Source organism: Halyomorpha halys, unplaced genomic scaffold, assembly GCF_000696795.3.
Source record: "Halyomorpha halys isolate HHAL.00 unplaced genomic scaffold, Hhal_1.1 Scaffold1102.1, whole genome shotgun sequence".
In the NCBI taxonomy this organism is placed as follows: domain Eukaryota; kingdom Metazoa; phylum Arthropoda; class Insecta; order Hemiptera; family Pentatomidae; genus Halyomorpha; species Halyomorpha halys.
Window position 1 is genome coordinate 52,818 of NW_027109254.1, and position 15,540 is coordinate 68,357.

General features: G+C 32.5%; 1 protein-coding gene across 1 annotated transcript in view; it reads right to left on the bottom strand.

Moving 5' to 3' along the window:
• Positions 1 to 9,918, bottom strand: part of LOC106688310 (UDP-glucosyltransferase 2) — a 13,769-nt gene extending 3,851 nt beyond the window's left edge. The window contains exons 1-2 of the mRNA XM_014432704.3: positions 9,715 to 9,918; positions 3,045 to 3,716 (exon numbers count right to left, since the gene is read on the bottom strand). Of these exons, the coding sequence (XP_014288190.1) occupies positions 3,045 to 3,716; positions 9,715 to 9,876 (834 nt within the window). The 5' untranslated portion in view covers positions 9,877 to 9,918. The remainder of the gene's footprint in view (positions 1 to 3,044; positions 3,717 to 9,714) is intronic.
• Positions 9,919 to 15,540: the final 5,622 nt, after the last annotated feature.

Consider the following 15,540-nt stretch of genomic DNA (forward strand, 5'->3'; position numbering starts at 1 on the left):
CCTTGGAGGCCAGCATTGTTCGTGTTATTCGTGACATACGGCCAGCAGTGCTCGAAAAAGTGGCCCAAAATTGGACGTCCAGAATGCGCTTCGTCAAGAACAGCCGCGGTGCCCATATGCCCGAAATCATTTTCAAATGTTAATGTCACGTATTGATCTTTCGAAAAAAAAAATTTTGATTACAATTTAATTTTTTGTGTTATTTTTTACAATTTCAAGTTATCGGGCTTAAAAAAACACCCTTTACTTCACGGGAGTCTTTTTTGATGTAGAAAAGGCTTTTGATCAAGTCAGGCACCCGGGATTGCTTTACAAACTCTGTAGATTCCTACCTCCTATGTACTTTCTCATCATCCGTTCCTTTCTCATCAATAGATTATTCCAAGTAAACCACAATGGTTCCTATTCATCCCTCTATTCTCCGTCTGCTAGTGTTCCTCAAGGTAGTACCCTCGGTCCCATCTTCTACAGCATCTACACAGCTGACGTCCCAACCAATCCTAACACTATCCTCACCATGTATGCCGATGACATATGTGTGCTCGCTGTTAATAATAACCCTCTAATTGCATCCCAAACTCTCCAATCCCATATCACAACCCTCGAAGAATGGTGTCGTAATTGGAGGATTAAAATAAATTCCATCAAATCCTGCCAAATCACCTTTACCCTTTGTAGTAAACCTACCGACTGCTCTACAGTCTCCTGTAACAATGTTGATCTTACCCCTGTCAAACAGATACACTACCCTGGACTATATCTGGACCAACGACTAACCTGGAATCCTCACACAAGACTGAAAGACAGAAAACTGCACATCGATTTCGACTATACAGCACTTACTGGACAAACAGTCTTAACTTCCAATTCATTACAAAAGGCTGATCTACATGACTATAATAAGGCCAATCTGTACATACGGAGTTGAGCTTTGGGGCTCCACTAAACCTTCGAATTCCTCTCATATCCTATCCTTACAATTCAAAAATTTATCATAAAATCCTCAATGCTCCTTACTAAATCACAAATAAAATCATACATAAAAACCTTAATATTCCATATGTATGATCATGATGGTAATATTCCAGGTATCATTCCTTCCATTATAAACTCCCTAACCACCCAAACCCACAAGTTTCCAACCTTGCTTCCTCTTCCATTCCTGACACTCCTCTGAGGTGCCTGAAAAGAAGATGGCCATGAGCCCTGCTAATGTAAAACATCATTAGAGTGCTACCAATGGGTAGTTTCTTTACACACCTGTAACACTCCATTTTAACTGAGATCAAATTTACAGAATGTATTATATAATATACAGTTATAAATTTCAATAAAGATATAAAAAAAAAATTATAACATATTCAAGGAAGTATTTTAGGAAGTGCCTCATTGATGCATAACTTTGAACTGAACAATGGTCAGTTGAATGATATAGAGAACCTCGGAAGCACAAAAAGAAAACTGACTATTCTTTCATGGACTAAATTCAGAGAAATTGGTCCTCAAGATTAAGGTAACATGTTGCAAAAATGAATAAGGAATCCTCATTACTCAAAGAGATGATATATTTAAGAGATAGGTTCTGGGACAGAACCCATAGACTAACTGGTCGAGTTAAGTCTTTGGGAGGATGTGAAATCCCTCCCCCATGAGGATGTGCTCAAAGATGCCAATAACAATTTCAATAACAAAAAAGCAACTGGAATGGATAACATTCATCAGTCTGAGGTTTTTAGATTTAGCATAGGACTCAAGAAACCACCACACAACTTTATCATAAATTCAGAAATCCAGGATGGTAAAACTCTGTTTAATAAACTTATTCAAATTGTAGGATTCAGATAGCCTCAAATCATAGCCAGGTCAAAACGAGCATTGAAGGAAGCATTTCTTCTATTGGAGACGGCAGCCAAGAAGCTTGGCCTATCTGGAATCAAGTAAAGAAGACAAAGAGAAATACCTTGAAGCTAATAAATTCAGACTTGAACACAATAACTGATTTCTTTACATGGGATAAACATAAAAGGCAAATTATCACAGGAGATTCAAATCAATATTTCCAATAGATATATAATGTAATATACTGATATAGCCTAAGGAAATAAATTAGGAACAGGTTCCTCTCAAAAGAGACAAAAGTCATGCTTTACAAAAAAACTTCACCAGTATTTAAGAGGTCTAGGCTTTAACAAATGCTCTAGATACTTGATATTACTATCATATGGAAGATGCTCAGACCCATGAAGGTAGACAAAGTATGGAGGAGACAAAGTAACCGAAAACTGTACAACCTTTTCTGTATTTCAAAGGTTAAGGTGGTCAAACTGGGGAAGTTACAATTGACAGGGCAATAGCAAGAATGGAGGATATAATGTAACCCAAGAAGATCCTCATCAAGAAAGTCCATAGAACAAGAAGACTAGGAAGACCGAACATGAGGTGGATAGAGGCTGTTGCAAAAGATACAAAAAACCTAACCGGTTTATGAAAGTGGTGAGATGCTGTTCAGGACAGGGCCAACTAGCCGAGGCTATTGTAGGAGGCCAGTTGAAGAATGGGTGCACCAGATGATGATTCCTTCATTTTGCAAGATAGGTTTAATTCCTTCTTTACTTTGTACTTTACTATAGAAACTGGTCAGGTACCCTCAAAGCCATATTGGAAAACTAAGGCATTTGGAATAAATCATCCCGGGCCATAGGAATCAAATATCTTCATAGCCATTAATGACTGACACTAATCACCAAGACAGTTTAGATACAGTTAAATGCAAACCATTAATTTATAGTAGTATTTTTTGTTATATTTGTTATTTATTCCTATAACTTACATGCTTGATTTACAAATGCAAATTTTTGAACAACTGGAATCACCTATGCTAATGGGACATCTAATGTTCTAAATTTCAAACACTAAATATAAATTAAAGGGAAATAGATAATCTATATTTTTCTATCATTAATCCTTGAGTGATATTCTTTATTCTTACATGAACCTAAAGTATTATAAAAAAAAATTAAGTAGCACTAAAAAAAAATACTTACCGCATCTAGCTTCTTTGGTTCATCAATATGAAATCCTGGAATCTGGACAATTGCAGGACTATAGTATTTTGCATCATCAAGGATTGGATGGGAATTGACGAGTGCCACAGCAGCAGACCTCCCGATATCTATAATATGAGGAGCCGAATTTCCGAATACATCTTTAGAAACAGTGTCCATGTCATTCATATAACTGCGACGGTGATAATAATAATAAACATTGTAGAATAGATTCTCCAGTTTCTCGAATAACCCCATCGGATGAGTTTGAAGCGAAAGGAACATAGGAGAGTGGGCCGAGTGACCTTCACTGTACATCAGGTAGAGGCCAGCGGCTTCACCAAATGCCGTCACTAAAACAAGCTTAGGGTTGCCAAGAGCTGATACAATGCCCAAGAAACAGTCCCCGGCAGTTACGTCAAAAATAACCAGATCGAATGGTTTCTCTTTGTGAGAGTGTTCACTGAGAAAGCGTTTGAAAGTTGGGGAGTATATCATGGCCTCACATATTATTTTGTTGCAATGCAAATAGAAGTCCACGGCAAAGGTAGTTCCTCCTGAGGATATTTGCTTATAATCTACATCTCCTGCATAGTCGTATCCACCTTCAAGAGTATATGTCGTTAAGTTTGCCAACTTCTTTCGCGGAGGATCCGTGTCTAGAATTGTAACCTGAAATTAAATTAAAATATCTGAATAAAAGTTAACAAGATCATATTAAACTTATAATATCAATACTTATATTTGTATTTGTATGTTTTATTGTAGATAAAGATATACATTTATTAAAATTAATTTTATCCGACCTTACAAATACATTAAGTGAAATAATATATCCATGTATATATCAGTCACCCAATCCCCCCTTCCTGTGAGATGGCAGGGCAGGAAAGGTTCCGATAACCCTATAAACATTACCCTATAAATCCTCTCTCCTCTTACACCGCCTCCCCCTCCCCTTCTATTTTTTCGACTTCTGACTGTTTTTTATTATTTAATATTAACTTTCGTCTAGAAATATTAACTGTTTTATTTCTCTTCTCTGCTCAATCAACATGAGGAGGCCCCTCACCTCCAAATATTTCTAGTAGAATTCATATGGAACGGACACATCAAAACAACATACAACTATTTCCCCGTATACCTTCAAGTACCATTGGTAGAAAAAGGTAATATTCAATCTGAGTTTTGTAACCATACGTAATGCAACCTATTAATTTAATGTTTTTTCTGTTGTAGAGGGATCGGGAAAAAAAAATAGATATCAAGTACAATCATCACGAGGAGGACCCTCACCTCCAAATTTTTTATAATCGAATCCACATGGAACGGACGCACTAGAACACCAGATAAGTATCTCAATATACACCTTCAAGTACCAATGGTAGAAAAAGGTAGCAACCAATTAGAAATATGTAATCAAACGTAATGCAACCTACTAATTTCATGTTTTTGTTTTGTTTTAGAGGGATCAGGAAAGAAAAGAAACAGATATTAATGTTTAATCATCACGAGGAGGCCCAACACCTCCAAATATTTCTAGTGGAATCCACATGGAACGGACACTAAACATAAAAAAGTATTTCACCGTGTATCTTCAAGTACTAATGGTAGAAAAAGGCAGTATCCAATTTGAATTATGTAACCATGCGTAATGTAACTTATTAATTTCATATTTTTTATCTTTTAGGGGAATCGAAAAAAAAAAGATATCAGTCCATCTAATAATATAGTTTTCCCAAAATAATTGACCATTTGAAAAATAAAATAAATTTCGTTATTACCTCATTAAATGTTGCTTTATATTTTTATACACAGATTTAGTAATGTTTTTTTTTTTTATTGTTTGCAAACAACTATCCAATGTTACATTTACAGCGTAAGATCTTATTATGAAAAATTAGGTGTTATAAAGGTGTACTCAACAAATTAAAAAAACAACTAATCATTAGAAAACGTAGTAGTTTGATTATCTACAACTATTGTTATATACATCATGTTTTCAATAAAGACTTTAATTTTTGAGTTATTTTAAGTATAGTAAAAAAAAAAAAGTCGGAAAATTTCGAAGTATTTTGAGAATACCGCTTTAAGCTCGCCACAGAAATAGGGGCAAACTTAGTTTCTTTTTATTTGAGACAGAATACATCAATTTCCAGCTTTACCAGTATTTTTCCAAGCACGGCCATTTTTCGATCAAATTTTACCGGTCTGTTCATACCAGCATAATTTATTCCTTAACGTCCCCCACTTCGAAGTTCCTTTTGTCAACATTTCGCGTATATTTCGTCTACCATTACATTATAATCAGTTTCTCTTCCACCATGATTCATAAACCCGGATTTTAATTAGGTGAGTAATAAGATTGTTATATATTTTATGATTATGAGTTACATTAAGCTGATTTGGATTATGAAAAAGCTTATTTATTCATTTTTTTTATATATCGGTAGCATCTTTCGTGAAGAAGGAGGAAGTTGACTACTGGAGTCCTATTTTTGGTATCACCACTGCAGTAGATTTGGGCGACTGCCATATTGTTCGCGTTGGTTTTCATCATGTTGCTTTTAGATGAACTTTGAAAAAGAGTTTTTGGATAATAGTAGATACAAATATTTACTTCAAAAGGCGCTCAAGACAAATAAAAAAAGAATAAAGTAGTGGAAAAAAGGTGAAACAATTCAATTCCAGATTTACCCTCAAGAATGAGATAACTCGAAGTAATTTAATTACTTTTTAAATTTAACTAATTTAGAGAATAAATTCTGCTGTTTGAAAAATAGTATTGCCATGGGCACTATCGTAACTAGATATATAATTAAAAACATTTAAAATGTTTATAATGGTTTTACTGTTTTATTTGTTATGGTTATATAACATAAAACGTCCACACTGTAGTGACAACAAAGAACATAATCTTGGACATGATTACAACAAAGGCTTCATAACAATTAATAGCCAAACAAAGAGCATAAAAGCTAGTGAACTACAATCGGCACATTCACAGTTTGCCACAGAGCAATTTGTATACAATAAAAAAGGAATTTTTACATCAGGCTTTAGCAGATACGAAATATATATGTATAAAACAAAGGATAGAGTAAATTGAGGCAAGTGCAGATGCGTTACTGAAAATTGCTGGAGGCAGAATTTGTTTTTTCATATCAACCAATTTAAATTGCTCTTACCCAAATGAAACTGCCAACCTTTCATATGAATATAATTTTCTATTCAAAATCTATACTTTAAATTACTTATAGCACATTTTTTTTTCCTGGACTATTTTAATTGTTGTATGGTCTAAAATGTTCCAATTATAGCTTCTAATAATATGATATGTGTGGATAATTTAGCAATATTTTACTGTCTTTAATCAACTAATTTTAAATTTGCAATGATGACAATAAATATTTCTGAAAGATGCTGATATTATTTTTCTAGTAATAAAACCTGATAATGTAATGTAATCTTTCCTTGTTTTGTAGTCCTGTGTATAGGTTCCTTGTTTTTTTCAGGCACTACTTTCGGTTAACAATCATAGGGTAAATATTTATAATTACAATAAATATAATTATGTAAATATAATTACAATACTGATAATTTATTAATTACAATACTGAAACAGTATATCAGACAAAGCTGTAAATGCTTCAACAAAGAATATTTGTATACACTCATATACAAAACACACAGAGACCTTCACAACAAAATTGCAGGATGTATCTTTTGCAAGGAAGTGAACTGAATGTCACCATGTCACCATTCAATATAAACTCAAGAGTTGAGCTTCATTTTTTAGGTATAGTTGTTTCATCATTGTATTTGTTAGTTGTATTAAATTTATACAGGCACATCATTTTTAAACCTAGCACAAAAATAAGGAAAGTAAAAAAAAAACAAGAAGAACTAAATGTCACACATTTGCATAAAATATTAACCAACCAGATGAAATTGAAATTCTTACATAAATGGTAATTTAAGTTTAAAAATCCTTGTTAGTCGGACTATTATGGTTAGTAAAATTATACAATATTTATTGACAAAGTCAATTAAAATTTTTTTTTTATTCATGAACAATCAGCTACTATATTTTTGAGATGTTAAATAATTTTATTTGGATTTAGATAATGTGTAATCAGATCGAAACAACCTTGTGTAACTTTGAAGGACCAGTTCTCAAAAAATGATTTTTAATATTTTCTCGAATTCACTAATTTTTATTCATTGACTATACATGTCCTAATAATTTGATTATTATTATTTTCACAATAGAGACAATTTTGGAAATGGACAATGATAGACAGTGCTTGTATGAGGTATGACTTTCAAATACCATGAACAATTTATTAATTATTAAAATATATTAGGACTGTTCACAATCTAAATATTGACTAAGGATATGCACTTATATTTTGTTATTATATTTCAAGAATAATGATTTAAAATTCTTAATATCTTCATAAACTTATTCGGAGTAACTATTCAGACTTCTGTCTATTAAATAAGTAACAAACTAACTTTTTGAAATTACTTTAAAATCTTGCTTATTACAAAATATTCTATTTAATAATAATATGTCGGATTATAAATTCCAATTCAACAGGAATTGGAAATTCAGGAAAGCCAAATATTTATTAATATTTTTACATCCTTAACAAACTTCATATTGGAGAATGGCCAGTATATTTATTATATACAGATGATGGCTGTATGTGAATTAGAAGGAGATGGTCTGGGTTGTGGTCAAGAAATCAAAAATTATTTTCAAATATTTATTGATGGCCAATGTTTTAATTCATACTGCAAATCTTTTTCAGAGCAGTTGGGATTGCTGGAGGAATACAATGGATTTATTATCTATTATTCGTCATCTCTTTGAAAGGAATAAAGCTTAATTTTATCTCCCCAACTTAGAGCGTCTATTTGGCCAAGATGCTTAGTTAATTGTTAAATAAATATCTATTTTGTTTATGATACCATCATAATATAAATATATTCCTTTAACATCGAATTTGAAATTTATCACTTTTTAAGTATTTTTAGTTATGTAGATAGATTTTAAAAATTTTCCAATTTTATTATGTATTGCTATAATTATGGGGAGTGTGGGTAGCCGGCTACTAACTCCATGGACACGAGTTCGAATCCGGCTGGACAGAAAATTGTTTTCTGTTACACTGTAGCTTTAAGTCAACTCTTGTGTGTTCTGGAGCCCTCCTGGGGTCCACTCGGCCTCTTAAATTGGGCACCCTTAATTGGGTAAAAATCTCGCGGTCAAGCATGATTCTGACCTAATCACTTCCTAGCACAACCATTGGTCTAGTAATAGTACCCCCTTACAAAATACTGAACCTCTGACCCTTCATGGGTCGTTGCGGTACAGGTTTAATTTTAATTAATTAATTGCTATATGTATAGTGTCTGCCTTATTCTAATAAAAATTATGACTGTTTAATATGATAAGTATATCAAATGCTGAGGGCTTTACCATTCATAGGATTATTAATATTAATTTTATGCTACAATTTATTTTAGTCATAATCATCAATATAGGAAGTTATTCAGAAAAATTTGTGGCACACAGCCATAAAATCTGATAACTGAGAAAATAAAAACTTTTAGAATGTTAAAATGTTCGTTAATTACTATATTTAACATTCCACGGACAGCCAATTACCATAACTTAATATCAAAATTATTCTTCTGGAAATTTAGCTTTCCTAAAACTTCTTTAATAAATATATGAAAGAAAGGCTTAGAGTTAAATATGCAATGATATGTTTGATTAATTTTTAAATTTTTAGTAACAAAAAGATATTTGTGTATCCTTGATTATCAAATAGGTTAAAAACCTTATTATGGGATATGTTGTTTTTAAGAATTCAATTTCTAAATAATTTCGAATTATGGATTACATGGATACAATCATGTAAGTGTTAACCACTAGAACCATTTTTTTTATCATGACAACAAAATAAACGTTTCCTCATGACCTATTGATAAGAATGAAATGTTTATTCATTTTTCATCAAAACCATATCTAAAGGCATGTACTAAAATTGATTTTTCGGGTTATTTACATCAACGTCTGTAGTATCAAGTAACAAGAGATAAAATTATGTAAGCCAAAGCTGATAAGGAGGTTATACTCATTGTTATTGATACCAAAAAAAACAAGAACCTAACACCAAGTACACTATCACTACTTCAATAAGAAATTAAGCAATGAATATTACTTTTCTAACCACATATTAGCTAACGTTGTAATTACATAGAAATTTATGAAAGATTATTTTACATTGATAAAATGAAAATGTATACATCAAACTCAATAAAACAGCCTGAAATAATAATTATAATAAATTAAAACAAAAATGATAGTAGCATATTAAACTGCTAATGAAATAATAAAATAAGTAAAAAATTGAACCCATGACAACAAAATACACTTTTTTTACCAAATAAGAAACAGATACTATTTTTGACCTATAAGCTATACTTATTGTTGAAAATCTTTAAGATCAGTTAGTTCATTAAAACTGCCTAGTATAGAAATTTAATGATTTTAATGTTTAGACTAATGGATTAATAATAGTGTATTTTTTTTTATTATTTAAAACTCGAACTATACAATTTTAATGGCTAGTTTGTTACATTAAAAATTATGTACCTGGTGGCCCTTGTTCACCAACACTTCTGCCAACTTATTGCACCAGATACTGTGACTGTGAGATCCGACAGCACACACCACTAAGATGTTGCTCGCCGAGCAAAAGTTGAACCCATAGAGTACGATCAATGCGACCAAGGCGACACTCAGCTGAGACGACATCGCAATTGTGAAGCCGAATCCCTACTGAATGCTGCAAATAAATGAATCCACGCCCCACCAGCCCGCAACCTTGAGACATATCGCATGCCTTCAACTTCATACCACGTGTTCTTGCGTTATATTTTGATAAACCAATAAAAGGTAATATTTCCAAATAATTAAAATGTAAATACATGTTAATTTATATATCGATTTCTTATGATATATTAGGTGTTTTCCAACACGAATCAAAACTATCTGCAAACTGTCAGGCGCAAGCATGCTACTTTTCTTCTATCCCAAATCCGTATCCCTATTACGCCTGAAGCTTTCTTGATAGTTTTGAATCGTGTTTGAAGATACTAGTGTACAAAACGAGCTCCAGCAGCAGGAATTTAAAAACTCACAGATAATGCCACAAGTTATAGGCTGGTCGATGTCGTGGAGAGCCCTATGTAGCTGAGCGAGTCAAAAGTAACTTTTGCAGCCTCCCTTCTACAGCTTTATCGGTTTGAAGCCGGGTCAGGGTTGACTGGGGGTTCGATGAAATAAAAACTCTACCTTCCAACTCTGGTTAGATTAGGTTGGTCACCTGTAGTATAACCACATTGTGACGTATGGATTACAGGAAAAAAAATAATATGAAAAAATTTCCAAATGAAACGAAAACATCACAGCACTATACGACCATTAATCGTTACTACATTATTAGGACTTAACGAACAGTTTGCGCAGCCAACTTATTAAGTTTCCACAGATTAAATCCTTAAAAATATATTACGAAAATCGCTAAAAATACAAAAAAAAAAAAAACAACTATACCTGTTAAAATTTCGAGTGAAAGAATGGATAAAGAATAAGGTCATTTTTGCAACCCTCCCCTTTCCCCGGTGTACTATGTGCTAAAGTTTTTTTGTTTTTTGTTTTATTTACACAATTGGTTTTAAAAAGGTGCTAAATTCATATTTGGATCAAACGAATAAAATATCCGTGCTTAGGTAAGCTGATAGTTTGGTACGGATAAAGAAGAGAAAACTATAAAATCGAGTAATTAGTATCTATCACCCATCTTATTACCTGCCATCAATATGTGATCACCGTTTCTATTAGGGACTTTGCACTTATCAAAAACATAAAGAAACGGAGAGTAATATAGTGAAATTGTTTCAAAAATGATTGCAGGTGCTGTGCTGTGACTATGTTGATGATGTTTATCAAAGCCAAAATATTTTCTCTGTCACCAACACCTTCACTAGTGTTAAATCATTTGTTGTAATGCATCAAATTTTTTCCTTTTTTTTTCTTATAGCTTCTATTGCAGTGTGCCCCACTTTTTTGTGTTGTAGTTTTTATTAATACAATCATGGAACCTTTTTGACACTTAAGCATAAAAAAGTTTGATCATCTTTCTTTTCATCTGCGTCTGCATAAAATATATCAAAATGGTCCATAGTTTTCACAAAAACTACCTGCAGTTTCAAACAAAGTTTTCTGTAAAATAAAACTACGAAATTAACAATGATAGTCTATTTCCACATGGAAGTAGTACAAATACAGAGATCTTTTGTGGCTATTACACTTATGTAGATTATCAAATTAATTATCATCACAGAAGTTTAACATAAAGAAACTTTCTTACCAGGATAAAACTAGACCGGTGGTTCCCAACGGGTTTCCGCGAGCCTCATTCAGGGATTACGATAAATTATTTGGGATCGGGTAATTTCACGTCAACTCGACACAATTTTGAACCCTTAACATCTTAGCTTTTCTTCAATTTTGCTCAGGTTTTTTAGGTATCTTAGCCTTCTTTACTTTTGCTAAAAATTCGGCATTTGACACTATTTGTGTCAAATGATATATTAGGGATTTTGCCATTTACTTACTTCTACCGAAAGGGTTCCGCCATTTTCCAACAAGTACCAAGAGGATCCGTCGGCAAAAATGTTGGGAATCATTACTCTTGACAGATATTTCTTTATATTAGATATACAAATTAAATGACAACATATATTTAGTTTAGCATAAAATGTATACTTTTTGAGCAATCCTCAAATTAAGTTTTCTAATTTTCATAATAATTTATTTTTCCAAGGGATTTAATGTATTGCTTGAAATCATAAAGGTTTTTAAAGAGAATACTTTATGCAATTTCCAGGAGAATGGTTGGCCATTTTGGCATCACAGTCAATACAAAAACACGGGTTTTCAACTTTTAAGCACAGCGTATCCAGTATAAGTGCTTGCGAGCCTAAGCCCTATATATATATATATATATATAAATTAATTCAGACGGTCTCTAGAGATGAAAAAAAAATCAATTCTCTGACATAAACCCAATTTTCAGTAATGTATCTTAATACAAAATGGTTGTAGAGGAGCGCTAAACCGTAAAAGGTCCTTCTAAACGAGATAAACATATTTATTAAAATTAATTACAAATGTATTGTTTAACCAAGAAAATAATCCTAAACAATTAATTCAGCTCGTTTAAGTTAAAGGAGAAAGCTCTGGGTCCAATATTGTAGTGGGAAAATATATATCAGACACCCCGGAAACTTTTAAATGGTGTACTATAGGATCATGAAACGAAAGCATTCCCCGTCTCTCTTCGCTAACCTTCCACAGTGCAATAGTCTATAGTTTCGGGGATAATACGTACCAAAATAGTAAACTATAGAACTTATAATTGACCATTTTCGTTTGTATTGGTACAATACATGTAAAAACAGCTTTCTCCAAACCTAAATAAAGTAAAGCTAATTATTTTATTGATATTATCTTTAAATTATGAATATAAACTACCGGTCAAGAGTTTAAGACCATCTCAAGATTTTGAGAAAATTCCATAAATTTCTATGTACAAAAACAAAACTAGATTAGTTTTTTGAAATGAAAGTTTATTACAACAATGAATGACTTAAGGAACATAGTTAAAAAAGAAAATTAAGCTTTAACTAGAGGATTGTAAGTTGGAACGGAGTGTGATATGAGAAGTTGGCAACAAAGTCATAGACAGGGAGGTGAAGTCTGACGGACCTCAATACTTTTTTTGTTTACTCAATCATGCCTTAAAATACTTAAAATTTAATTTTACTTGATTGGTTTTTATTTGTTTTAAAAAGACAAACTAAGATGAAGGATCATTCTCTCTTTTATGATGAATATCATACCTACATTGATCATATATACTATAAATAAATAATTATAACCTGGAAAACTATATATAAACACATTTATTAGTAAATCCATGTTTGATATCTATACTTGTATTGTACGGTTCGACTTTAGCACGGATATTCAATTTAGGCTAAATGAACAGAGCATTGTTATAGCCCTAATGATACGACCGCAATATGCGCCACCCCATAGGATTCATTACATGATATTAAAAGTATTTAATCAATAGTGAGGGTTGCTCATGAAATGAACAATTGTCTTAGGATTAGGGAGCCAATAAGGGGACGCTAGGGGTAGTACCGTGGCTTAGTTGCCTTAGAATTGTTTTAGGTTGGGTTTGTTCCTGGCTAGATTAGCTAACTCCCTGCGAAACACGCCTTGAAAGTTGTCAGTGGTAACATTACAACTTACATTTAAAGATAACCTTCTATTAATTGTATAACTAAAAGTGAATCGGCTGTTATATCTGAACACAATATTTGATATATACAAAAATGGAACGTTTTAATCTATAATTAAAAGAATAACTAATAGAAAATTATTATTACATTTTATAACTGATTTCTTCTCATGTGATTCTAGAAACATTTCAGGAATAAAAAAATCTATATTAGTGTGTTGATTTAATTTAATTTTTTTTTAATCTGCTTAAAACCACATTATAATGAAACTGAACAGTTAAGCGATAACTGGGCACTCACATCGGTAAACAATAAGATATCTGGGCGTTGATGACCTCGGGTTTTACGCCCTAAAGCCCCATCCAACAACAACAACAACAACAACAATAGAATATCTTGTTACTCCTATTTATGAAAGTATGTTGCAGTTCCACTTTTTCGTATTCTTCCAAAATTTCTCGATACACTGAAAAAAAAAATCCTTAGCGAACTCGAAAGATCATTAACGTTGCCATTAATCCTGATCCACAAACATCTTTTCACCAACCGAGAAAACCCATAACCACAAGAACAGCATTTTCCACCCTATGTTTCGGTCTATCTTTGTGTGTTTACCATCGGCTTCGTCCTCATTAAACTTTAGGGATTCTCTCCCTACTAAGTCAAAAAACATTGCAACCTCCTGAAATCTATGGGAAATGTTCTTATTAATCTGTCTCCATCTCCCATACTTAAACATGAATTTTCAGAAACTCTCAGGCATAAAAGAGTTCTTATTTTGTAAAAGGGGGTAACGCCTTTCGAATAAGAATCCAGTAGGCACTTTCTCAAAATCAGTCTGAAAAGAAAAAACATTTGCTTACAATTACTATAACCCTCCCCTCCCCTCATCTTCTTCCGAAACAAATTCCTTCCAACTGGCAAGGTCCTAGAATATATAACTTTATTGATGTAGAATGATTATAAAAGTTCTAACCATAAGAAATTACTATTTAAACAATAAAGGAGATTTATGCCCATGTTTTAGTAGATAAGATTTTTTTTTGGTAAAAATTACCAAGGAGTTTAACACTGCCTTAAAAGACCATGTACTATCTGTTAGATATTGTTATTTTGGCATGTACTTATTTGATATAATTAAGTTTGGAAAAGACTAGAAAAATATACCTTTTTTTTTTTTTGTTTTAGCACAACTTGAGATTTTATTCATCAGTTAAATGAATATTAATAACAAATACAGATGAACCGGAAAAAATGAACTTAGCATTTATCTGATTTAATTTTGAGATTCAGGAAACATTGCCTGATTAAGAAGCATATTTTATAACTAAATTTTGTATAATACTGTTAAAGATTTTGTACGCCATTACTTTTAACAATGAATTTTTGAAATTATAAAGAACTGTTCTACTTTCCAATTAAAATCATGACTTTTTCAGGAGGTAACTTATAAATTACCTGCATCGAACAGGAAAATATTTTTAAATTCAAACAAAGTTACTTTTAGCCATCCATAAAACATTCTCCTCGTCAAACAAAATTTACCCCATAAAAATACACTCGAGCGAAGGTTAATATAATTACTCGTTGAAATGGCACCCCGTTTCTGCACTGTAATTGTAGCTATGTCAGGCGATGTTGAGCCCCTGTTTTTCTGTAGCTTTACGAATCGTATTTTCTCTGGGCAGGTTGTTTTTTGTTTTTATTTGCGCATTCAAATGAGACAGTAAAGCATTAAAATCTATGCATTATAAAGCGAGGTGTCTATCAGGGATTCGTTGTTAGGATGTTATTTATTCGTTGAAACCTTTTAACAAATGCTTTTATCCGCTCACTTCTTTCTCTCGCAACAAATAAATAAGCGACTCCTAATTGGGCCTTCACGCCCCGCGTAACAACCAATTACTATCAGTCGAGTGCTCCGAATCATTAAAATGGCAAGGTGTAAAAAGCGAATGAAATTAACTGAAAAAGCGCCACCCACTGAAAACGAATGCGATTGGAGATCTGTGTACACCCAATCAGCTGTCTGTTCTCATGAGCTGATAACTCTGTTCCTCCGATAGTGTAAAAACGTGTTTAGCTTCCCTCTGGGGAATAAATC